This window comes from Trichomycterus rosablanca, chromosome 5 (assembly GCF_030014385.1).
Source record: "Trichomycterus rosablanca isolate fTriRos1 chromosome 5, fTriRos1.hap1, whole genome shotgun sequence".
In the NCBI taxonomy this organism is placed as follows: Eukaryota; Metazoa; Chordata; class Actinopteri; order Siluriformes; family Trichomycteridae; genus Trichomycterus; species Trichomycterus rosablanca.
In genome coordinates this window covers 21,735,475-21,762,848 of record NC_085992.1, presented here as the reverse complement: position 1 = coordinate 21,762,848, position 27,374 = coordinate 21,735,475, and the positions used below count along the sequence as shown (strand labels likewise).

Below are 27,374 nucleotides of genomic sequence, written 5' to 3'. Positions count from 1 at the left end.
TTTCAACTTCAATAAAATTTTGGGTATTTGTTTATTGAGCCAAATAAAATAATCCACATTCTTCAAAAATTAAAATCATGCTAAAGTAAAAATATATGTAATATGTCCTTGTAAATTTAATACATTTTGTACTTTTAATTGATTTAATCAATAGGAAATTCCTAGTAATTGTGGATTGTGTGTAATTAGGTATCAAAGCTAATATTTTCTGCCATATATCAGTGTAAAAGTCACATTCCTGCTAAAATTGTCAAATATTTTCTTTTAATAAGCCAGATGCTGAAATTAACATGATTTGCAAAATGTTTGACCTAGTGCCTTTCTGTAACGATTACAAACTCTTAATAACCAGCTGTAAAATCTTGATTATTGAAATGACTTGTTTTCCCCAAGACAACAATAATAAACAATACTCATGTACACAGACTAATCAACTGGAAGTGCAATTTTGAGTTAGGCAGAAATTTCAACCACTGACTGACTTACATCCTCTTTAAACATAAAAACACAACATTTAAATACACTAGTGGCAAATAAATACAACAATCCAAAATAATTAAAACAAAAAGAACATTTAATGAACACTGAAAGAGAAATATAAGGGCACTGAGGTAATAAAGTCATGTTCTCCACACCTCTATTAAGGGAAAAATTCTTAGACTGTGGCCTGTTGGCCTTTCCTGATTAACCCAGTGTTTTAATGGCTCAGCTTTCCAGATTTATGCAGGAAATAGAGATGCAAATGACTCCAGGTTATGTCCTATAATCCCCCAACCGGTTCCAGTGCATACATATCCAAAATTCTCTTCTAAAAAGGGAATGTCCAAGCAAAAGAGCAGAAGAAAATCTTTGTACAGTAGTGTCTATAGACAGAAAACAAACAGACAAAGAAAGACTGGAGAGTGACTGCAGTCTTCTGCTGCTATGTATTTACATATGTTCAGTCACGTGCTACATGTCTGCTGGGTGTGCTGGGTGCCAATCATCATTGTCTCAGGATGAGCTGTAATAAGCGTCTAATCAGGAGACGCAACCACAGCATGACAGCAGGCTCGTTGTGGGCAGGCTGGTGGGCACCACCAATTCTGCCCGCCTGTAAAGAGAACAGAAAGGAACAACATGTCAAAGACTATTTAATACAGACAACAAACGCTCATTAAAGCTCAGAAAGAAGTTTCAGGGTTCTGTAATATCGTTCAGTAACAAAAGTAAATAAAGTGAGCACTAGATGCCAGCTTTATGTCTTCTTACACATAAAATAGTTAGTACATGTTATTGATAACAGCCAACAGCAATCTTGCTAATAAAAATGTGTCTCCCTGTTAATCAGACATAAACATAAGTAAGGCTCTGAGAGACTGAAGAGCAGTCAGGCTGAATCGGATGGCCTCATTGCCCCTTTATTTTTGGTCTACTTTTGGCCTACCAAGTACACAGAGTAACCAAGATAAGAACTCTTGCTAATCTTGGTATTTCTCCTTAGGGTCATAAGAAAAAAAAAACTCCAGAATATAAAAGGGAAAAGAAAAAAGATTGTTTTAGCCTTATGCTAATTAGGTCCGCTATAGTTGCTGGTAAATTAGGGACAAAAACAAATAATCTGGATTAGGGGAGGCACAACTTAAAAAATTAATTGACCAAAAGCATGTGTTCTGACTTAGCCTTAATGATGCCACTTGGATAAAGGAGATATTTTACTGAGAGTAATAATCTGTAATAATACAGCGGGTGAAAACATGAGGGGGATTTGATTCAGTACATACAGGGCCAAAAACCACAACATGACCAAGAAACAATTGTGTCCTCAGCCAGAGGAAACAGGTGAGGAGGAAGTGGAGTAAAATGGAGGGACATTTAACCCTGCTGGTCGAGAGAGTGAGGGACTGAGAGTGAGAGAGGAATAAAAACACTGTAAATTAATGGATATGCAGAAAAAAACTTTTCATTACTAACAGATTACTTGATTTTACTTGCCTTTTCACCTGTCAATGTTAATGGATTTCAAGACAAATACGTAGAAATGTTTATATAGATTTGCTGTGTGTGTGTGTGTGTGTGTGGGGGGGGGGGTGGGGGGTTTCTACAGCCTAAGGAAAAAAGTAATTGGGTGGGGTCAGTGCCAGTTTCAATATACTAGAGGAGTTTTTAAGCAACAAGCTTGGATATGAATTTAGTGTGTGCATTATGGGGAGGCAGTAGTCATATAATATGTCATGACAGTAAGCATAAGAAAGCAGTCACTGAGAAATTCGACATGGGACTTCAAAATATAAAAAAAATTGTTATATTATGTGGTTTCTATTAGTTAATGTAGACAATTATATTGTCATTTTTAAAATAACATATACATAATTTATAATAATTATTAAGGCACTCGGGTGGTACAGTGACCTATTACTTTAGCCCAACATCGCTAGGGGGCTAGCCAACTAGGTCATCTGGGCATCTACATAATAGGTCAGCTGGGCATCTACACAGTCATGATTAGCTGTGTCTGAGGAGGGAAGCACTGCCCTGCGTTTCTGTTTTTCTAGAATAAAGCAATTCATGAAAATGAATTTAAATAGTTTAACTTAATGGGTAAGCAAGCAGAAACCACATTCGTAACATTGTCAAATACAAATGTACTAAATGTACAAACATTCTAAAAAGGTTACTATTACTATTAAAATCAGTACAAAGTATTACAGTGTTTACATAACAGCAAAAAAAACAAAAAAACACTTTCAGTTACCACCACTAGCTTTTGTTTTCTCTTAGCATTTTAGTATTTTGAAGTCATGATTAGGTGCATTCTGAGGCATGCACGTCATGTAGTGCTCATCTCTAGGCAGAATACAATTAAAGATAAAATGCAACTAACAGGGTTAACATCTGTTTTGTCAGACCAAATAAACATATATACTACTGAGGGGAGATAGAGCTAGATTGCAAGAGTTCCCTTTTCAGTCCCAGCTTTTGTGTACTGATCATATGGATATACTTGCTCTCACAGTTCAAACAACAAACAGCACTAAACTACTGTTTAAACTAGGAAAACACTTTTAAGTTTGTTTGTAGAAATAAAAGTCATACTTGGACAGCAAGAATTTACAGCACGCTCTTAAACATAATAAGAGAAGTCAGCAGACATTGAAAATAGTTCCAGGACAAAAAATGCAAACAAGTGGCAGCAAACAAGTTATACAGTAAATAATAAGCAAGAAACTACACCTCGATCATTTCCTTTTTTACAATCCACCTAAAATCCCTCTAAAAAGAGGTTCATCTAAAATTTGCAAACAAGCAATGATAAAACAATAAAAGGGCACCATCAGTGAAAAGCAAAGCTGTGATGAGGTTTAATGAAAATGTTTGACAAAAGTTTGTCAATGTGACAAAATACGTACAATGACCATACAAAAAAATTACTATTTTTTTTAATATTAATTACCATTATTTTTATTGTTTTGTTACAAGGGTTTATAAGCAGTGGTACTTACAATACAATCTGTTTTCATATTAATGTATCAAATAGATTATCATAAGATGTATATCATGAGTTTTTACAGCACTCAGATTTTAATCTTATTGCTGGAACCTTTTGACTAAGTGGTATATGACATGTAATTAATGTATTATTTTAGTATTGAATAAAGTAAAGTAAAAAATACAGAGCAAAATAAAAGTGCCTGTGGTAGAATTTTTGGTCTATGGGTTGCAAGTGAACTGTGCTGTGATGTGCTGGTGCTGTGAGCAACAGAACAAGTTGCATGCTTAATAAAGAAAGTTCTAACCAGGGGTAACCTTAAGTTCTTACAAACAGAGAAACAATATATTTTGATGTTCTCTGAGGATTTGTAATCAATTTAATACAAAAGCAGAAAGAAAAGATTCCAATGTTTTAACTGATCAACTTAATTGTAATTTGTAAAAGTAAACACTTTTTAAATTTGATGCCAGCAACACACTTAAAAAAGTGGGGACAGAGGCAAAATAGGAGTGAAAAGTTAAAGTTACAGTGGTTTAAATCATTCAACAGTAAGTAGGTGAATTAGTACCTAGTAACAAAATCATGCAACAAGCAGCACCAATTATGTACCACTTTGCACCAAACTTTATAAAGGAATTGTCAGGCAGTTCAATAACAACAATTTACAACACAAACGTGCAAATAGTTGAGTTTTTTACCATCTACCATACATAATATTGTAAAAACAGTCAGGGAATCTACAAATATCTAAGTGTGGGTAGGGCAAGGCCAGAAAGCTATGTTAAAATAGCATGACCTTAGAACTATCAAACAATGTTGCGTAAAAAACCATAATGCTACTGTGACAAATACAATCACTGTTACTAAACACAGCCCACTGCTGCATCAAGAAATGTAATCTGAAACTCTATTACACAAAGAAACAACCAAACATCAATGCAATGCAGAAATGCCACCAAGTTCTATGGGCCTGAGTTCATCTCAGATGGACCAAAAGAAAGTGGAAACGGCTGTGATCCACATTTCAGCTTGCTTGGTATGGGGGTGCATCAGTGCCTACGGCATGTATGACTTGCCTATATCAAGCTGTCTTGTATCACGTTTCATATCAAGCAAGAATGAAGAAAAAATTCCACTTGCAAAACTGCAACAATTAATGTCCTCAGTTCCCAAACCATTAAAAAGTCTCATTAATAGGAAAGGTGATAAACATGCCTCTGTCCCAACCTTTTAGGAGAGCGTTGCAGACATCAAATTATAAATGTGTGTATATTTACAAATGTAATAAATAAATAAAGTGGATTATTTTCTTTCTAATTTAGTCAATTAAATAAAGATTCCAATAAAATGAACTAAACTTTTTGGAAATGGGGTTTGTATAATGTGTGTGTGGTCATGTATGTATATGTATAATTTGTAAAATGCTTTAAGTGGTTTTCTTTATAATACGTTAATTTTCTTTTAAACTAAAGATTAGCCAGCTAACCGATAACAAACAAAAAAGTCTTTGTTTGCTTAACGCTGTTGGTTAGTTAGTAAGGTCTGAATTAAAAAAAAGGTTTTTTAAATGATTATTATTATGTAAATGAGCTTATTCACGACCACACAAACTGAGCTCATATGTTATGTTGTTTAAGTTTGTGTTTTATAGATGTAAATTAGCATTAAAAAATTTTGACCTAAAACCACAGACCCCCCCAACCCCCACCTCCAAAGTGACACAATTGTGTAAGTGTTTTATACCAGTCATTACAATTATAGTAAACATTAATACATATGCATGCATTGTGGACACTGTAGCCTGACCAAATATACAATAAAAATAAAACAACATGCAGAAACTGATTTGTTGTATGTCAAGCTTGTATATTAAACTGAACCGGTTGAAAGTAAAATTAAAGAAAAAAAAACCATGTTTTGCAGAACACAGGAGGTGGAACACATGATACTGCACCTGTTCTGCTTTCTGGTATATGACATCATCCTCTTACCAACATCACAGCCACTTTTACATGCATTTAAAGGAAAACATAACTAATACCAAACAACAATGACAAATGTATTGAAAGTAGAAGTACAAGTAAATGCTGTTAATAAACAAGCGGTCAGAGTTTAACAAAATATTAAGATGTACCAACTTTTTATGATTGTGTTGTTGGCCTGATACGCATGTACATGCATATTAACTGCTGAAATGTAGCTGGCCAGACAAAACATGAAATATCTTAAGTTTATATCTGCAATGGAATAAAAGCCAATGTAAATGTAAGGAACACTGTGTCTTTTTTTATTTGCATTTTCTATACAAAAATACAAAATTTAGTGGAATGTTATATCTGTGATTTAAGTGTAATCAAATATGTTAGCTAGATATCTGAATCTTAATACTAATTATTAGACATAAATTATTTATCATTCCTATCTTTGGGTAAAGAGGCACTTTCTCCGATACAAATAATCTTTCACTCAGACATATGAAAACATTTACTGTAAATTTGGCCACTGGTTCCTGTCTGTCACTACCATCTTGTTATCACGTCGCTTTTAGAGAACCTGTTTGCACTTGCATATTTGCTTAACCACTAATTTAACTTACAAGCACAAATTCACCACACCTGCTTGCTTGCAGTCTGTCACACGTCTTACATCAATTAGCCACCAAATTTCTTACTGTTTTATTTAGTAGTAACGAGTAATGAATTTGCATAGGACAAATGTATCAGAGGAAAAGTATGCATTTTCTTTGGGAAATGTAGTGGAGTAAAGGTGAAAGTTGATTGAAATTTAAAACATCAAGTACAGTACATATACTAAAAAAAAAAAAAACTTAAATACTGTAACAAAGAATTATTACTTTGTTACATTACACCACTGCAGAAAGTTGGCATGCTGGTGCTACCAGCTTATCTAGTTATATTTAATATGTACAAACTAAAATCTTGAAATATTATGTAAGTAATATGTAGGAGAAAAATAAAGGACAGTTGGTATGTTAGCATTATGACATCTGCATATAAGAGCTTACAAAATCCTACTAGCATTAATTTAATAAATCAACCTAAGCAGGACACAATATATGTTACAACAAATGAAAAAGAATGAATGAAATTTGTGTCCATTATAATGCATCGTAATTGTCATAATACATGTCTTATGTATGTTATCAAGCCAAGTTCTGGAGATGATACATAATATGAAAAATTACAAACCAAAAGGCTAAAAAGTATAAAAAGGCTAAAAAGTGTCTACACTGCAAAGTATGCTTTATTAAAGACAGACACTTGGGAAAGAAACACAATTTGTAGAAAAATTAAGTGAAAGGATACATAAGGTATGTGTGTAAGCAAATTTAAAGCCACAGCTGTGACCTTTCAAATATTTTAAGATTTTTTTTGCCAAAACTGACTGATCTTTGGAATTGTTTATAATTTCTCCACATTTACTAAAGCCCCAGTTTCAGCCAAAGAAAACAGACTTAAAGTGTACTGCTGCCACCACCATGCTTTACTGTGGGTATGTTGTTCTTTCAGTGATGTGCAGTGTTGTTTTTGCACCAAACATACTGTAACAAGGCAAACAGCTTCTGATGTCCCAGTGGCAATGAGGAAGCACCTAACAGCACACCGAAATTATAAAGAAACTGCGTTTCCTACCAAACACCATGATCATCAATGAGTACTGGTCTCAACTGTATTTGTAACTATATTAGTATGAGCATTGCATGCAATGCTGAGTCCTTGATACTCATTGACTGAGCTGGTAATGCTGAAGGGCACTGCCATATAATATTAAATGTGAGAGAATAGAATTTAAGCTAGAGCAGAGTTGCTAAGGTGATTTGGAGGCTGCTCGATTTCACTTTAAAATCTGAGCAAGAAGTCACATTTATTCAGTAAGATATAAGGAACTCTCTGTCTCTCCCTCCATTACCCAAAGCACTATAATTCAGTGGATGGACCGTAGCTGCAGCATACACAAGTTTGAAATCAATGTTGGGGTGATTTTTTTAAACACAGTGAACTAACCCAGGCACATACACACACACTGGTTGATTTCTATTCTGTTCAAAGCAGTGTAGTGGTGATACCCCTTTAATTAAAATCTTAAAAGACTCTCTTTAGACTTCTCCTCTTTGCACAGATTCCACATATAATATGTACAGTGTATCACAAAAGTGAGTACACCCCTCACATTTCTGCAAATATTTTATTATATCTTTTCATGGGACAACACTATAGAAATAAAACTTGGATATAACTTAGAGTAGTCAGTGTACAACTTGTATAGCAGTGTAGATTTACTGTCTTCTGAAAATAACTCAACACACAGCCATTAATGTCTAAATAGCTGGCAACATAAGTGAGTACACCCCACAGTGAACATGTCCAAATTGTGCCCAAAGTGTCAATATTTTGTGTGACCACCATTATTAGCACTGCCTTAACCCTCCTAGGCATGGAATTCACCAGAGCTGCACAGGTTGCTACTGGAATCCTCTTCCACTCCTCCATGATGACATCACGGAGCTGGTGGATGTTAGACACCTTGAACTCCTCCACCTTCCACTTGAGGATGCGCCACAGGTGCTCAATTGGGTTTAGTCCATCACCTTTACCTTCAGCTTCCTCAGCAAGGCAGTTGTCATCTTGGAGGTTGTGTTTGGGGTCGTTATCCTGTTGGAAAACTGCCATGAGGCCCAGTTTTCGAAGGGAGGGGATCATGCTCTGTTTCAGAATGTCACAGTACATGTTGGAATTCATGTTTCCCTCAATGAACTGCAGCTCCCCAGTGCCAGCAACACTCATGCAGCCCAAGACCATGATGCTACCACCACCATGCTTGACTGTAGGCAAGATACAGTTGTCTTGGTACTTCTCACCAGGGCGCCGCCACACATGCTGGACACCATCTGAGCCAAACAAGTTTATCTTGGTCTCGTCAGACCACAGGGCATTCCAGTAATCCATGTTCTTGGACTGCTTGTCTTCAGCAAACTGTTTGCGGGCTTTCTTGTGCGTCAGCTTCCTTCTGGGATGACGACCATGCAGACCGAGTTGATGCAGTGTGCGGCGTATGGTCTGAGCACTGACAGGCTGACCTCCCACGTCTTCAACCTCTGCAGCAATGCTGGCAGCACTCATGTGTCTATTTTTTAAAGCCAACCTCTGGATATGACGCCGAACACGTGGACTCAACTTCTTTGGTCGACCCTGGCGAAGCCTGTTCCGAGTGGAACCTGTCCTGGAAAACCGCTGTATAACCTTGGCCACCATGCTGTAGCTCAGTTTCAGGGTGTTAGCAATCTTCTTATAGCCCAGGCCATCTTTGTGGAGAGCAACAATTCTATTTCTCACATCCTCAGAGAGTTCTTTGCCATGAGGTGCCATGTTGAATATCCAGTGGCCAGTATGAGAGAATTGTACCCAAAACACCAAATTTAACATCCCTGCTCCCCATTTACACCTGGGACCTTGACACATGACACCAGGGAGGGACAACGACACATTTGGGCACAATTTGGACATGTTCACTGTGGGGTGTACTCACTTATGTTGCCAGCTATTTAGACATTAATGGCTGTGTGTTGAGTTATTTTCAGAAGACAGTAAATCTACACTGCTATACAAGTTGTACACTGACTACTCTAACTTATATCCAAGTTTCATGTCTATAGTGTTGTCCCATGAAAAGATATAATGAAATATTTGCAGAAATGTGAGGGGTGTACTCACTTTTGTGATACACTGTATATGTATAATACACATCGATTACGCATAACATTATGACCACCTTATGTTGTGTTGGTCCCCCTTTTGCTACCAAAACAGCCCTACCATTTAGGCATGGACTCCACTAGACCCCTGATGGTGTGCTGTGGTGTCTGGCACCAAGATGTTAGCAGCAGACCCTTTAACTCTTGTAAGTTGCGAGGTGGGGCCTCCATGGATCAGACTTGTTTGTCCAACACATCCCACATATGCTCGATTGGATTGAGATCTGGGGAATTTGGAGACCAAGTCAACACCTCAAACTCGTTGATGTGCTCCTCAAACCATTCATGAACCATTTTTGCTTCGTGGCAGGGCGCATTATCCTGCTGAAAGAAGCCACAGCCATCAGGGAATATCGTTTCCATGAAAGGGCGTACATGGTCTGCAACAATGCTTAGGCAGGTGGTATGTGTCAAAGTAACATCCACATGGATGGCAGGACCCAAGGTTTCCCAGCAGAACATTGCCCAAAGCATCACACTGCCTCTGCCGGCATGCATTCTTTCCATAGTGCATCCTGGTGCCATGTGGTTCCTAGGTAAGCGACGCACACGCACCCGGCCATCCACGTGATGTAAAAGAAAAAGTGATTCATCAGACCAGGCCACCTTCTTCCATTGCTCTGTGGTCCAGTTCCGATGCTCATGTGCCCATTGCTGGCACTTTTGGCAGTGGACAGGGGTCAGCATGGGCATCATGGCTGGTCTGCAGCTATGCAGTCCCATACGCAACAAACTGTGATGCACTGTGTATTCTGACACCTTTCATTCAGAACCAGCATTAACTTCTTCAGCAATTTGAGCTACAGTAGCTCGTCTGTTGGATCGGACCACACAGGCCAGCCTTCGCTCCACACATGCATCAGTGAGCCATGGCCGCCCATGACCCTGTCGCCGGTTAACCACTGTTCCCTCCTTGGATTACTTTTAATAGACACTAAACACTGCAGACCACAAAAGCTGCAGTTTTGAAGATGCTCTGACCCAGTTGTCTAGCCATCACAATTTGGCCCTTGTCAAACTTGCTTAAATCCTTAAGCTTGCCCATTTTTCCTGCTTCTAACACATCAACTTTGAGGATAAAATGTTCACTTGCTGCCTAATATATCCCACCCACTAACAGGTGCTGTGATGAAGAGATAATCAGTGTTATTCACTTCACCATAATGTTATGCCTGGGCGGTGTATACAGTACATTTCAAAACAAATTGGAATACTTTGAACTTAGGCAGAACCAACACCCTGGCAAAGAAGAAGTATATATTTCTGAAAGACCAGCTGTACTGTCTGCTGTAAACTGTTGTAAAGGAGGATACATATTGCGGCCGGATAGTGACCTAAAACACTTTAAAGTTTTGCAACAACTACTTGAAGACCAAAGCATATCTAAAGAATGCTGTCTTTCACCACAGTCACTTGTTCTAAATTAATGCATTAGCATTAATGAGGACAGAGAAAGTCAAGCATTCAGAAACATAGCTGGAACTTTGCTGTCAATGTGCATGCTGTCGATATTATATACCGTAAATTAAATATAATTATTAAAATAACATCAGACTACAAAGCCCATTTTCCCAGTTTTATCTGGTTAGCCCACAAAGTGTGGGCAACCTGTCATTGCTGCTTTTAGTTAAATACTTCATCATAGTACCAATAACGCTTAAAGGTTATCAACATACACACACAAACACAATACAAACATCTTACTTACCCTCTGGAAATAAAGCCTGTTAAATTCATCACCAATGCGCCGCAACTCCTGTGCGACGTACAACTCCGCGTGCATGTCCCCCTCAGATGCTGCTCCTTGGGGTGGATAGTGGTTATGTAGAGTGGGCCATAACTCTAAGGAACACAAACAGAAATGTTCTGTAAAGTGCATGTTGGCCAAACAATGCTGATTTAATCCACTTCACTCAGTAATAAATGTGTGATCATTTGCATGTATTGGATTAATAATATGCATATTTAATAGAAAAAAGACTAGCCTAAAAACACTGGACTAATATCTATATTTTTAAACATGTTGACATGCCTCAGATTATGCTTTTAGTTTTTTTTTTACAACTTGCTTGCATAGATTTGTCATTTATTTGCATAGATGGTTCCAGAATCAGTACTGGTACAGACCATTCATAACATAATGTCATGACTTAATATGATATTAATAATGTAAATACATTTAGTAATAAATACAATAAATATACTGTAATGATTTACCAGGTTTCATAAAAATGTAATTCAGTCTATATGTCATTTGTAACATTGTGTGGTAAAGTGCAATTTCAAATAAACAATAATGTGTCATACTGTCTTCTTGTTGTCTTTTTCTTGTCTTGTATTGAATGTGGCATCTTAAAAGATTTAAACACAACAAATCAAACTTCACTATATCTTGATAGAACATCACAAACGCTATGACAACTTCTAGGCAGCTTGTAAAATTAGCACCCACTGGTTATTATGTGCAGCAACTTTGGAACACAAAGATATTAAACAAATCAGAACCCCTACCCTAAAACATGCCATAAATCAGATCCGATGTCTACATAGATTGGTGAGAATTCAGAGGCTAAGCACTAATAAAACAACCACAATCTGGCTAAACATGCACTGATTCTTCAGCTATGAGTCAAGTGAGAACCAGTTTTACTGTTATTTCTCATGCTCAATCATATGACGACCATGTACAACTCATTTCCCCACACCAGATTCATTGAGGCTTTCACTATAAAATAGTCAAAACTCAATATAGATATTACTCAATTACATTATCTACTTTGAGGAACTAGCCACAGGCAAATATTACTGACAGCAATGCTGACATGCAGTAATAAGCTGATTTTATGTTTACATGTCAGATGTAGTTGGATAGATGTGTGAGGTACTGTTTTGACCTAGGGTCAGCATGATGGCACAATGGGTAGCGCTGTTGCCTCACAGCAGGAAGGGCCTGGGTTTGATTGGGTCTGTAAGGTTGGGTTGTCAGGTGTCCTCTAGCCTGACTCTGAGTACTGGTGTTTCACAGGGCTGTGTGTTTGGTCCATTGCTTCCCTCCCTGTTCACCCACGACTGTGTGCCGCTGCATAAATCCAACATCATCATCAAGTTTGCGGATAGCAGCCAAATTGGTGACATTGATGAATCAACATACACGGAGGTGATCCTCCAAAACATCTATCTATCTATCTATCTATCTATCTATCTATCTATCTATCTATCTATCTATCTATCTATCTATCTATCTATCTATCTATTTCTTTTGCAACTAGGAAGCACTAATACTTACACAACTACAAACACAAAATTTTAAAAGTGCCTAAACATGACTGATTGAAGAGTTGCTAGTATTGTCTCACAAACTAAAACACAACAAAGTTTAAGTGATCAAAATGCTAACTGACACAATGAAGCCAAAGAAGACACCCAAACAAGTAGGGCAATCTTCCTGCAAGCCAGAAAGATTAGAGCCGTGATATGGGAGTGTTGCTTTCCTTCTTTAATATGATTGGTCTCTTGCAGACAGAATGCTAGTGAGGCGCTTCAGGAAGAGGGTTTATCAAAATCACCCATCTTCTGCCTCTCAAAATGTACATATTAGCAATAGGCAAATTTAAATTGTCTTAGTATAATAGTATAATTGTCTTAGAACTATACTGAATAAATGTATATCTTGCTGTCCATGCAAAATCCCTCATAGGTGTTCAAGCATGTTAAGAACTGACTACAAAGCCCGTAGCATATCATTTACTAACATTTTTAAAATCATTAAATCATTCAGTTACTTTGGCTCTTCGAATAATTATGATTGACTATTTTCAGTCACTTGAAAACCCCTTTCCACCCCTATTTAAAGATGAATTTCCCCAGAAAAATAACTGTCACTTTAGTTACTGTTTCTACTATAGTTGTAACTGAAGCGTTTGCTTTTTGTGCCCCAATAATGAACCACATTTTAAAGTCAAATAAATTTTTACCCTATTTAAATGAAAGTCTTTTCAAGAGTTAAATACAAAGTTTATAGTTTATGCTGGAAGTAGGGTTTAAGTAATAATTGTGCAGGCTAGGCTAGAGCGAATTTGTAATAAAAGGTAACTAAAGCATCTCACAATCACACCCCTAACTGAGTTCAGTTCTGGCAATTATAATCAGAAGTGCATTCAGTAATGTTTACTAGAACAACAAGTACTGTGTTTCATGACTGTGTTTTAAAGTTTTTCTTCATATTAACCACCAAACATGACAAAAAAAAATTTAAAAAAAAAAAAAAAAAAATTAAAATGTTGGATTGATTTATGCTCATAAAATTATAAATCAGGTATTTTAAACAGCCTGTGATGTCCTGTCCAGGTTGTTTGCTGCCCTTCGCCCAATGAATCAGACCCACTGCAACCCTGACCAGGATGAAGCAGTGGTAAAGCAGACAATGAATGAATGAATGAATGAATGAATGAATGAATGATTAAATGTTTGGAACAGCTCATGTAAAATGTGACTTTTACAATAATACTGTATGTAGTACTTAGAGTTTCTCTTAAACCAAGTTTAAAATTATTCATACAATTTTAAACCATCATATCTGTCAAAAATTCATCTCTGATACACATGTATTACCATGAAACAGTCTTTAAAATTAATACATGTTTGGGGTTTTCACTTCTATCTAGCCTATACAATAATCCCTTAGTTCTTTCAAGTAATTTGTTTATTTTTAGAACACTTTTAGGGTGTAAAATAAGGGTTTATTTGTGTAGGTTGTCATTATCTTTGTATCAGACGTAATGAATGAATAAAGCGAGGGAATGTGAGCATATGCAGTTTGGAATAATTAAAACAGTCTGAATCGGAAGAGCCTTACCATAATTCTGCGCGGCGCCTTGCGCTTCGGAAATGCGCTGCAAAGCGTGAGTTATTACTTGACTTGACGGACTCGGCGTCTGGGTGCCCGTGCTGGTGGTGATAAGCGGGGAGCTCGGCTCACTGTCAAACGAAAAATATCCACTTGACGACCTGGACAGGGTTCGGAACAGAGGCGACCTTGACTGGTAAACCAGAAGGCTATAAGGCACCGCTCTAATAGACGGCTCCGCTTCGCTCGGCTGCGGACAGTCAAGCGGCTCGGCCTGGGAAGCGCTCTCTCCGTATTCTCCTTGCTGCCTTAAGATGGCTTGGGCATTGGACCGGTTTGGCGGTCTGCGGGATGAAATACAACAGTTATTACCGCGAACTCCGTCTATAATTACGTTTGAACTAAAACTGGTTTGCCGCGTAGTTAATGAGAGTCCGCGCATGAGAGCTCAAGTGACTGTCGCATGAAAAGCCAAGGCCTTTATAAAAACGTTTCCCCGATTATTTCTACCGGCGGAGCAATTCACTGCTTAGCTGAACTGCAGCTTTGAAGGGAAAAAAAACAAGGCACAAGCCAGGTCAAACTGCGTCACAAAAAACTTTTCTCTAAACAAGTGTAACTTCCTATTTTCTTCTTACAGCACGAATGCCAAAAGCACACGCGTCTCCGTTTAAAATAGGTAGAGATCGTTTGCAAATACAAGCGCGTCTCGCTGTAAAGTATCAAGCGCAGCCGATACTTTGCGCGGATACGGTGTATATTACACATAAAGGGGGTTAACGAATTGCTTCTATGCAAAAGCCTTCGAAACAATGTAACTACATTTAGTAACTCACAGGCAGCGCAGTTTACAGCTTTCTCCGATCTGATTGTGGCATCAGTTTAGCGAACACAAGGAAAATCGATCGTGTTGATGCTGATTTTACTAACAGTTTACTAAGTACAGCGGAACAGCAATGTTTTCAAAGAAAAACGCAAAGCATGTACTGCACTAAACGCAAAAAGTAAACGCGTGTCCTACGCATCAGAACACCACTGGATTGACTAAATTGAGTGGCAGTTTAACCAAACAAAAACTAATCCAAAACAAAGTTTACTGGAAAAATGAGCGCCTCCCTGTGGTTCAGCAGTTGGCTCAAACATATTGGCTACAAAATATTCAACATCCAAAAATAGCTCACTCTCTCAGTGTTTGTGTTGTTTTGTTGTAACTGGGTCAAACCATGAAAAAATAATTTGTTTGCATTTTCGCATATTAAAAAGGTACAATTCTACGTTAAGAAGCATACTGCCATTACAACTAACTGTCATTTTGATCAAGCGGTGGTGCGTGGGCAACCGTAAATAAAACAACAGGTGTCCTCTACATTATTCAGTATGTTTCAAATGTGACATTTAGACCAATAAAATATTTTAAGACAGTGTTTTCGACTCGCTGGATGTCTCGCAAATAGCGCAACAGTGCCAGTCACCGCATCGTCTATGCGGCTTACTTACGCGTAGTATTTTTACTTTTACGGAAAACGGAAACAGAAACAACAGATCAAACTAATCACTGTACAATAATGTATAGCCACTTTAGCGAGTGATTACTCATTTCTTGTTTAGATAATATGATAGCGCTGATAAAAAGTTGTTTTGTTTCCTAAATACAGCGCTATCAGGCACCCGAAAAGAAAATCTGTACGCCTAAGTAAAACTAAAAAAATTAAGATGTGATCATGAGATCCTGTGCTCTGGACTCACCTGGACATGCTGGCAGGGCACACGGCTTAGCAGATCACAAAGAAAAAATGCAACGGCGAGCAGAGATCATTCACCAGAAATCCACCGTTTAGAAAAGATGACAAAAACAATATAAAAAGTTGCTTTCAAATGTTCTTTGAAAGCACGTTCCTGGCCGAAGGCGGTTGAATAAAAAACCAAAAATACTTAGTATGGTCCCGGTAGTATAAAAACACATCCAAATGTCAGTGTTAATAAAAAAAAACACCTCGCCGGGTCTGTTTTCGTCTCTTTTGTTTGCTAGCACTCGGAAAGGAGAGAGAGGAGCGCACTTCCTCACAGTGGCTCCTGAGCGCGCACACGCGGCCGTGTGTCTACTACACAGCGCTCTCTCAGTCAGTACAACTACTCCCGGTCCACCCCTTACAGTGGGTGGGGTCTGTAATTTAACACACATCCTCTCAGAACCCTCCTCCAACTCCACTGCTACTCAGAACTCAAAGCTCGTACAGTGTATCATAATTTGGGCATTGACTTGAAGTTTCGATTTTTAAAAGCATGTCTATGATTAACATGTCTATAACGTTGCCCCCAAAGAATAAGGTCTGTTCTCCATTAATTTCCTGCTTGGATACTGTCGTGAAGTGTGCTACACGTCTATAGACTTGAATAAAATCTTCCAAATTGTCATATGTGTACTGCTAAATAAATACACTACAGGGCAAAGAAGACCAAAAGACCAAACGCTGCATTATTGTTTCAAACTGAAAATATGTTGGAACATTTTGAAAACCCAGATATGTGTTAGTTTGAGAGACAAGCAAATGCTTGCAAATGCTTGGCACAGGTTTCGAGAGTACATTTTCTTAGTTTCTGAGCAACTATTTTATTGTCAGTACCGTTCAAAATAATTTTCTTTGGCCCATTTCACCAGAAGTCTATGTACATTAAATGTTTTTTTGTTTATTTCAAACATCAGTGCAAATGGCTTTTTGTCCTGAGATTCTTTTTATTTTTTGCCCATTTATCACACTTTATTGTGTCAGATCTTTTAAGGCAAGACAACATTCCTTTTTATTGTCACTGCACCTAGTACAATGAAATTAGGTAGCAATCCTAATTGTGCTTTTAAACATAACACAATTAAAACAGAATGGACTACACAATTAAACACATGAAATATAAAATATGAAAAATAAAAGTTTTAAGATATATAGAATGTATAGTGGCTGAAAAACAAAGTGTATACCTAAAATGTATATATTGCATGTTGGTGAACTAATATGTTATATATTTACAACTTACCCAACAGTAAGTGTCAATCAGCGTTTGGCAGTGTTTAAATCTTGTATGGCTATGGCACAGAAGCTGTTCTCAAGTCTGTTTGTTTGTGAAATAATGGACCTGACGCATCTATCAGAGAGCAGCAGATCAAATAGATGATGTCCAGGGTGGAATGGGTCTTTGAGTATGTTGTTTTCACTACTGAGGCAGCGAGCTGAATAGGTCCTCCAGAGAAGGCAGTGAGCAGCTGATCTTCTGTGTAATACTGATGATCCTCTAAAAGGCTCTTGTGTCTGGTGCTGAGCAGCTGGCATATCACACAAAGACACAGTACGGCGGCCCACTCTTCATGAAAAAGTAGTAGTATGACAGCAGCAGATTTACCTGCAGTTTGTTATTTCTAAGTAACCTCAGGAGCTAGAGTCGCTGCTGTGGTTTTTTGACTGCTGTACTGGTGTTGTTGGTTCTCACCGCTGTGTGTGCCCAGAAATTGAAAAACAGGGACCCTTTCTACATAGTCCCCATTAATGTATACAGAATTGGGTTCTGCACTATTCTTTTGGAAGTCTATTATATGGAGTTTTTTGTTTTTGAGGAGATACAGATTGTTTTTTGAACACCACATTACCAGTCTACAGATTTCATCCCTGTCTAGGCTGTCTCGTCTCCTTCCAACCACAGATATGTTGTCTGAGAACTTGATGATGTTGTTGATTGGAGTAGTCATGAGTGTAGTGGGCAAAGAGGAGAGGGCTTAGCACACAGCCTTGTGGGACACCAGTGCAGAGTGTGATGGTGGTGGAGAGGTGGGAGCTTAATCTGACAGTCTGGGGGCGGTTAGTCAGCAGTTCCTTGATCCAGTTGCAGATGGGTTGTGAAGGTCCTAAGTTGGTGAAAGTGGAACCTTGCTATTTGTAAACAATTTGTTCCAGGAGGCTGTTTGAATGGCTGTATGGATGTTGTACGGATTCTGAATCAATTTTTTTCCATAAGCAAAGATGTTAATTGGATGAATCCATTCCAGATTGATTGCTTAAATAAACCTTTATAATAATACTTAATGCATAAAATCATACATGAAAACTGTAAAATCTAAATAAAAATGTACACGAAATAATAACTGCACTTGTACTGGGGGAAGCTGATGGCATAAGTGAAAGATGGAGAGGAGGAAGGATGGAGGGATTTTAGAAACACAGTCACCAGCCAATTGTTTTTCAACAATTCAGGCTAACAAAGGTTTTTCCATACCTTCAATTATAAATGACCTATTCACAACAAGAACAATCACTTTCTTCACTATATTAGCCCCTTTTATTGCATCTTTTTTTTCAGTCTGTACAGTTTTTCTGTACCATATTGAGTGGCCAGGTTTGAGACACAAGTTCCATTTTCAAACTTTGCAATGGGTTCCTTTTTTAGTTCAATTAATGTTTTCACTGCTTTCCTTTTAGAGTTGGTTAAATCACCAGTAATTTTGGACCCATGATTACCATGATTGTTTTCAAAGAAAAGCAATAAAATAACACAATGTTTTGCAGAGCTTGTACAAATGGTGTTTTGCAAACAAGAGCCGCATGGTATGGTCCAAATTCTGAGGCAACAATTGAATTTTATCCGAAAAAGTTAGAGTGGTACGAATAGAGAGGTGGACGAGTGAAGGGGTTCTACTGTTTTTATATTTTTTTCATCAGTATATTGGGGGGGGACATTTTGAGCATATCGCAGTGGTGACGGCATGTATGTATGAACACCTATTCGCTCTACGATGATGCGTTGCAAGACCAACCTCTTAAAACACTTTGTGATGATTGATGTACTGGACTGGACTGTAGACATTGAAGCTACTTATGAAATCCTTTTCAGCAGTGGAATAATTGTGGTATACTTCAGACAAAGTGGGATGATGACATTAGACAGAGATATGTTGAAAATCTTTGCAAGGGCCACTGACAAATGGTCTGCTCATTTTCTCAACACCCTTTCCGTCATGCCGGAGCATTCCGGGGCTAGCAGCTTTCCTTGGGTTCACCTCTCTGAGCACATGCCTTACATCATGCTCCTGTGCAGTAAGGGTGTGGCTGTTGGAGGCTGGTGGGTGTGTTGTGACTGTCTCTGCTGCCTTCCCCTTTGGCAAGCAAAGAAACAATTAGGTTTGTCTGTCAGCAAGGCATCTCCATTGACATTGTAATTTAGTCATTTTATTTAAATTTAAAATGAGTTATGAAATACCAGTTGGCCCTGTGTAAAATGATGCCCTTTGGCACAGTTTTCTTTTTTTGACTCCAGATGCCCTTCCTGATGCAGACCACCTATTTATTCAGGCTTGGTACAGGCAATAAGGGTGCCCTGATATGTGTCCCCCAATGGCTAGGTTTACATTACCCCATGCACCTTCTCTATTTGTGAGATCAGTCTAGGAATAAAACCCCCAGAATTCAGGCACTGTTGTTACTTGCAGTGCACCTCTTATCGTTAAGCCACACAAGCTCACTGCCTTCTTAGTTATTCAATCAAACAATTAACCAACTTTAACTTATAATTGTATTTAACTTGACTAGACATATGGGTTATTTACTACCAGCCCTGTTAAAATTAAACATAAAAACACTTTAATTTAACACATTTTCTTTAAATGGACAAAACAGTAATACATCTTTTCAAAAGTTACCAGCCTACAAATGTACCCAAAAGCAAGTAATCCGGGAAGTTACAAAAGAACCCAGGCCATCTAAGGAACTTCAGGCCTTGCTTGCCTAAAGGAAGGTTAGCCTCCATTATTCTACTTTTAAAAATAGGCAAAAAATATTATTTACAATTTGGAGCCACAAGCTAGCACACAACTCCGACGTGTGTGAAAAAACTGACTGCATCTTTACCCTGGCCATTTTAAAATTTTTACAGAGGAGTTATAAAGGACCACTATCCTCAGCCAGACAGTGGGAGTTGGGGCAGTGGTAGCTTAGCGGTTAAGGTACCAGGCCACTGATCAAAAGGTTGAAGCACCACTATTGTCAAATTGCCAGGGTTGAAGACTTTGCCCAAGGGGGCATAATGCATTATACTGCATTTAATGTATTGGACACAAGTGTAAAAAAGTGCTAAATTCTATAAAGGTGCTGCTGCAGCGGCAAGGAGGTTGTACTCAAACTAGCAACTGTGGTTGCTATGATGTTGCTTTGCAGTTGCCAAGGCACACTGAGTGGTTGCTAAGATGTTGTTAGGTGGTTCCTAAGGTTTTGCTAAGTGGGTAATAGGATAAAGAGGATGGTTGATAGGTGATCACAGGCAGTTGCTATGGTAATGAATTGATTGCTTAGGTGTAGATATGCAGTTGCTCAGATGTACTGGGGTTACCAAGCTGTTGCTAGGGTGCTATAGTTTGTAAGGTGGTTGTTATAGTGCTAGTGGGTGGTTACTATGGTTTTCTAGGTGGTTGCTAGGGTGTGTGCTAGGGAAGGGGTACTTACTAATACTTTTGCTCTGATAGATGATTGTGTGTATGCAAACACGTAATTGATGGAGGTGTAAATACTTTTGCTTTTGTTGTTGTGTGTGGGTAAATGGGAGGATTAAGGGATGAATAAAAGGAGAAATGGGTGAGTATGTTTGTAGATTAGAGCTTGATGACATGCAATGAGGGTGCACATCAATTTTGGTGTTTGTCAGGTAAAGAAAAGATAGTGTTTTTAATTAAGGCAAAATGAATGGGAATGAAAGGGAGGAATAAGGGATGATGGGGGAAAAAACAAATAAACAAATGCAAGTCAAAACAACTTTTGGTGGTGGTCCTGCCCTGAGATAGTATATCTGAAAAGGTGTCTATCGATTAAGCTGAAGTACAGTGGATCAATGTGCCTTTTAAAAAATTGCATAACAAAGGGGAATAAGAACGGGTGTGGCAAGTGAACGGGTGCACATTTCCAAGAGTTGTATACAAGCCATGATGTCATCAACGAGAGATGTTTTAGAGTTGGAAGAGCATCAATATTTAGAAAATTGTGGACAAAAAAAGTGCGGAATAATAATAATGAGAAGAATAACTAGAGGTGCATTCCCTGAAAAAATGTGAGTGTGATTGCAGCTTAGCAGTATGTGAGGAGGGGTTGAATACTTTTGGTGGGATATGTGATATTGTCCCTTGGGAGTATGTAATTGGTGGGGTGCAAATACGTCTGCTTAAATAAGAGATTTTGTGTGTCTGTGCAAGCATGCAGTAAGTGGTGTCCAAATACTTTTGGTCATGCAGGTGACTGTGATTGTGTGTGCATGAATATAGTTGGTAGGGGTGTGAATACTGGTGAGTGTGTGTGTCAGTGTGTGTCAGGCAGGTGAGTGTGTGTGTCAGTGCAGGCATGCAGTTGGTGGAATCCAAATACTTTTGGTCATGCAGTTAGTTGTGTCCGAATACTTTTGGTCATGCAGGTGACTCTGTGTTTGCGTTCAAGCATGTAGGTGGTGGGAGTGTGAATACTTTTGCTCAGACAGGTGTGGTGCAGGCACAGCTGGATAGCTTTAAAGAGCATGCCCAAAAGCTGTATAATTACAACTGAATTTGCATCCTTTAGCAAAAAATTCTGAGGTTCTTTCCTACAAGCAGAAATAAGCTAAGGGTTGGTGTTAAGCTGACATGTCCCCCTGGCAGTGATGCATATGTCACAGAAACATTGTGTCTTGCCCAAATGTTTGCATACATCTTCAAGTACTGTTATTTAAAGAACTGCCTTTCATGTACAATTCATCTTTAATGGTAATCATTGTGGTATTTATTATAAATAAATATTGACACATACTATGTTAGCCTGTAGTATTATTAAATTTATACCAGCCATTAGAGCTGGGCGGTATGACCAAAAATTTGTATCACAGTATTTTTTAAGATTCTGACAGTTTGACAGTATATCACGGTATGTTTTATTTTTTTGTATGACTGGGACTTTTTATATGTCTATGGCTTATTCTACTGTCATAAGTACCTAGAATATAAAACATTTTAATTTCACTATGTACACAATATTGCCAAAAGTAATTCACGTGTTCTAATCACTTCCATGGTCACAGGTGTATAAAACCAAGCACCTAGGCATGCAGACTGCTTCTACAAATATTAGTGAAAGAATGGGTCACTCTCAGGAGCTCAGTGAATTCCAGCATGGTACCGTGATAGGATGCCACCTGTGCAACGAGTCCATTCGTGAAATTTCCTCGCTACTAAATATTCCAGTCGACTGTTAGTGGTATTATAACAAAGTGGAAGCAATTGGGATTGAAAGCAACTCAGCCACGAAGTGGTAGGCCACACAAAATGACAGAGCGAGGTCATGCTGAGGCGCATAGTGCGCAGACGTCGCCAACTTTCAAACGCTACAGACCTCCAAACTTCATGTGGCCTTCAGATTAGCTCAAGAACAGAGCGTAGAGAGCTTCATGGAATGGGTTTCCATGGCCGAGCAGCTGCATCCAAGTCTTACATCACCAAGCGTGATGCAAAGCGTCAGGTGCAGTGGTGTAAAGCATGTCGCCACTGGACTCTAGAGCAGAGGAGACGTGTTCTCTTTAGTGATAAATCATGCTTCTCTGTCTTGAAATCTGTTTGACTGCATTGTGCCAAGTATAAAGTTTGGTGGAGGGGGGATTATGGTGTGGGGTTGTTTTTCAGGAGTTGGGCTCGGCCCTTTATTTCCAGTAAAAGGAACTCTTAATGCTTTAGCATACCAAGAGATTTTGCACAATTTCATGCTCCCAACTTTGTGGGAACAGTTTGTGGATGGCATGACTGCGCACCAGTGTACAAAGCAAGGTCTATAAAGACATGGATGAGCAAGTTTGGTGTGGAAGAACTTGACTGGCCTGCACAGAGTCCTGACCTCAACCCGATAGAACACCTTTGGGATGAATTAGAGCGGATACTGTGAGCCAGGCCTTCTCATCCAACATCAGTGTCTGACCTCACAAATGCGCTTCTGGAAGAATGGTCAAAAATTCCTGTAAACACTCCTAAACCTTGTGGAAAGCCTTGCGCTTGAGCTGAAGCTGTTATAGCTGCAAAGGTGGGCCGTCATCATATTAAACCCTATGGATTAAGAATAGGATGTTACTAAAGTTCATATGCGTGTGAATGCAGGCGAGCGAATACTTTTGGCAATATAGTGTATATAATGAAGGTTTTGAGTACTATAAGCTTTGCTTTGCTATATATGATAGAATCAGTACACGTAAAATGTTAAATATTGCACAATTACTCTTACCTCTCCCTTTAACAAATAAAACGACATTTGCAAACTCCATTTTACAACTTGACCACAGGTCTGGTCTTCTTTTTGGACTGTCTATAGAGGAATCATGTCCTTGCATATGTGGATTGTTACTGCGTTCGTAATGTAGTTGTTTGCAACTCAAGAAACCGTGCAGTATATAGTGTTTTATTCTGTGTAGGAACCTGCCAACATGGCTAATTGCTTTGGCAGGTTCTTGGCATATTTGGTCTTCTTCTCTTCATTCTCCATCTGTTTTTGTTCATTTATTTATTTTAATTACAGTGAGTGAACATTCGGACAGCAGACAGTGTTTTTCCGGTGTTTTCTTTATATTTTGTAAAATTCTATATTAAAATGTCCCCGGAGAAGGTGCAGAGAAAGCGCAGTTTTTTGTTGTTGTATAATTACTCCTGCCAGTAGCCGTCACTGTGTATCAGACAGAGGGGACATTGAATAAGAGAGAAGAAGGAAGTTATTCTTTCATGAAATTACACCTACAAAATATAGCGCTATTGAAATAAAGAGGGAAATAATAGAGAAATATGAGAGTTATTGTTGTTTCTGGTACATACAATGTATTATGGTGTATGGTACAGCACACGTACTGTACTGAAATGTGATGTGTGTTTATGTACAGTGCAGTACTACTGTGTATTGTTGTTTATTATTGTTTATTACAGTAATGTCTATTCTATAATTTAAGATTTAAGGGAAAATATACATTACTTATATGTATAACAAAAAAGACCATTTAAGACATTAGAAAGGTTAGGTAAGGGGGTGGTTTGGGAGGTCTTGCACTGATTACTTCTATTTACATTCATTCTTATGGGAAAAATAGGTTTAACTAACAAACATTTTGACTTAGGAACAGCCCTTTGGAACCAATTAAATTCGTAAGTCAAGGGTCTACTGTATATGAAAAACTGCTGTAATGTGAGATGGTGAGGTGACAATGACCACAAAACTGTGTAAGTTATTGTTATAGTCTGATCGCTGATGACATTATCAACCCAAGGCAGCTCTCCTTCTTACACAAAGTTTGGAGGAATCTGGCGCTGAAGAAGCTTGTAAAAGCCTCTACATATTTTTGCAGTTAATGAGAGGTGTTGTTCAGGATGGATGACAGCTTGGCCATTATCCTCCTCTCTCCCACCTCCTCCACAAAGACACAACTTGCTCTCTCAACCAGTTTAATCTTTTTCTGTCCTTCTCCAAGATTGCACCTATACTTCCTGCAAAATATTAGTGTGTCCTTGAAGTTTTCCTTGAAGAGAAGTGGCGTCTTTGCTTTCCTTCTTGACACCAGTCCATCCTCCAAAAGCCTTCGCCTTACTGTGCATGCAGATGCACTCACACCTGCCTGCTGCCATTCCTAAGCAAGTTCTGCAGTGGTGGTTCTTTAGGAGACAGTCCTGGCACTTACTAGCTGGACTTTCTTGGGTGCCCTGAAGCATTCTTCACAGCAACTGAACCTCTCTCTTTAAAGTTCTTGATGATCCGATAAATGGTTGATTTAAGTGCAATCTTATAAGCAGCTATGTCCTTGTGTGTGACCACTTTTAATGCAAAGCAATCATGACTGCACATGTTTCCTTGGATGAAACCATGGTTAACAAAAGAAGACAATGATTTCAAGCACCAACCCCTTTTAAAGCAACCAGTCTGCTCTTCTAATTCAATCAGCATGACAGAGCAATTTCTACCTCTTATGTACTCCTTTTATATATCTTTTATACTTTCCTACTTAAAAATGTATCTAAATATGGTTTTTACAGAAATAACAAACCAAATATAATACCAAATATAATAATTTTAAATATTTAATTTAGTTGAAAAATGAGCTACTTACCAAATATAAAGGTTTCTTTCAGCTAACAGCAGTCTGTGGCATATGATATGACACTGCACTATCAAATAAGGCAGTTACAAGAACAATAGACCAACACTGTCAATATAGTGATGAAATGAATAGTCCTATACCTCAGTGCTTTGCTTTGGATAGGAGTCTTGATGCAATAGGAAGGGATGTTGAGGTCTGCCTCCACCTTCAAAGCCTCATTCTTTAGTGACTTACACAGCTTCAAAAGTTACATAGAGAATGGTCAAGGAAATACTCCCAATACTGTCAGTCAATACAACTGTTTAAGCTTACCTCGCTCTGTGGAAAACCATGCTTTGGTTCCATCAAGGAAATATGGACTGTCCGAACACAAGCATTATGCCCTCTAGTGGTTAACAAAAGATGTAATAATGTATGACAAATAGTTGGAGATTTACAAATCACTGATTCATTAAATGTATGTACCTGTAGATATTTTATATTTTAGTCTTAAGAAAGACAATGCTTTAACCCGGTAAACAACCTATACAAAAAGATCCACATTTAAGTGCATGATGTATATGTCCATGGTGTAACACAATTCACACAATACAGAAAAAGGAATTGTTTGAAGGTTAGTGTTGATGAGCATTTATAACTCTAAAGCAAGTGCTTTATTCTGATTCAGAGATTATCATCAAAACACTGGATGCAAGACCTGACACCCTGGACAGGCCATAAATTCATTGCAGGACATAAAGCACTTACCAATTCACCTACTCACTCAATCATCCCAATGAGAGCAATTCACACTACTGGCATATGTTGGGAGGTAAACTGTAAGCCGAATGATTAAAAAAAGGAAAACAGACATGGCCCCAAGTGCCCACGACCTTGTACCTGTATGACACCAATACTATGTGTGTTTCACAGTGTTTGACTTTAAATGTGCCTGCTGCTCAGTTGCATCATTTAATATTTAATATTTATAATAACTATTATAAACTATTATTTATAATAACTATTTATATTCAACATAATGATTTGTTACACTGTGAAATAATGTTGAAAAAAGTCATGTCAGCTGTGATAACCGATTTGTTTTCTAAGCACTTGCTTATCCTCACCATTAGACCAAAAACCTTAATACAAAATACAATTAATGACTTTAAAACTAGGACGCAGTTTAAAGAAAAAAATTACATTTCCCTTTTTTTTACTATTATTATTATTATTATTATTGGTATACTCTATTTTATATTTTGGCAAGTAATGACACATTTTAACAGAAGTAAAACTTTTTCATTTTGAAATCAAGAAAATTGATATTTTGTTATCATTTCAGCATGGTGGCACAGGCCTAAACCTTGATGCTCCCTCTACCAATTAGCATGAGGTTTTGGTGTTAGCTCAGTTTGTTTTTGACTTTTTTGACATTTTTGTCTGATATATCCTTACCACACAACTGTGGTAGACCAGCCAGGTAGACTTTTGTACACTTCAGACAAAAATTAGAGAAGCAATTTTGTTTTTCTCACAGCAGACGTATGAAAGTTTTAAAAATCTTTTTTGCTTAACACTTATGGCCTTCAATTTCTTTTACAGCAACTCATAAATTAATAACACATCAGAACTAGAAGTGATAATGTAATTAGTCCAGAGAGTTATATTTCATATAGATTTATGATTACTGACCTTAAAAATTATGTTTTTGAACATGAATTCATTTTCTCTGTCATATTTTAAAAATAAATGATTTATGCAAAGTATCCTAGTATTTCAAAGATTTTACACCTTTGTTTTTCAAACTGTTTCCATTCATAATACTGCTTTGTTCTAATAAATGATTCGAAGAAAAGGGGATTTACATAACAAGATATTACTCAAAACACACTCACAATTCACCTTGTTCAGTTCACTGTAAACCCTGCATGAGTCACTGAGGTTACTACACTCCTTCACCACCCTGTCTGAAAGAGCTAATTTAGCATTCCACCACCTTGGATTTTGCTCAACCACTCAGTAGTTTAGATGAAAGCCAAATAATTACACCTCATCAATTTTGGCATTTACAACATTGCACTGTAAAAAGTCTTTATTGTAGATGAAAGATAAAAGGAAGCCTGTTGTGTATAGGCTATTATTGTGTATAGTATTGCCATAGGCAATTTAAATAACAGTATTAAGATTGGCAA

The 27,374-nt window shown here is 37.9% G+C and overlaps 1 protein-coding gene across 1 annotated transcript in view; it reads right to left on the bottom strand.

The window, feature by feature from the left end:
- Positions 1-591: 591 nt before the first annotated feature.
- Positions 592-27,374, bottom strand: part of bcl2l11 (BCL2 like 11) — a 43,919-nt gene continuing 17,136 nt past the window's right edge. Inside the window, exons 3-6 of the mRNA XM_062995445.1 lie at positions 25,341-25,438; positions 14,101-14,435; positions 10,954-11,087; positions 592-1,093 (exon numbers count right to left, since the gene is read on the bottom strand). Coding sequence (XP_062851515.1) covers positions 986-1,093; positions 10,954-11,087; positions 14,101-14,435; positions 25,341-25,438 — 675 coding nt within the window. The 3' untranslated portion in view covers positions 592-985. The remainder of the gene's footprint in view (positions 1,094-10,953; positions 11,088-14,100; positions 14,436-25,340; positions 25,439-27,374) is intronic.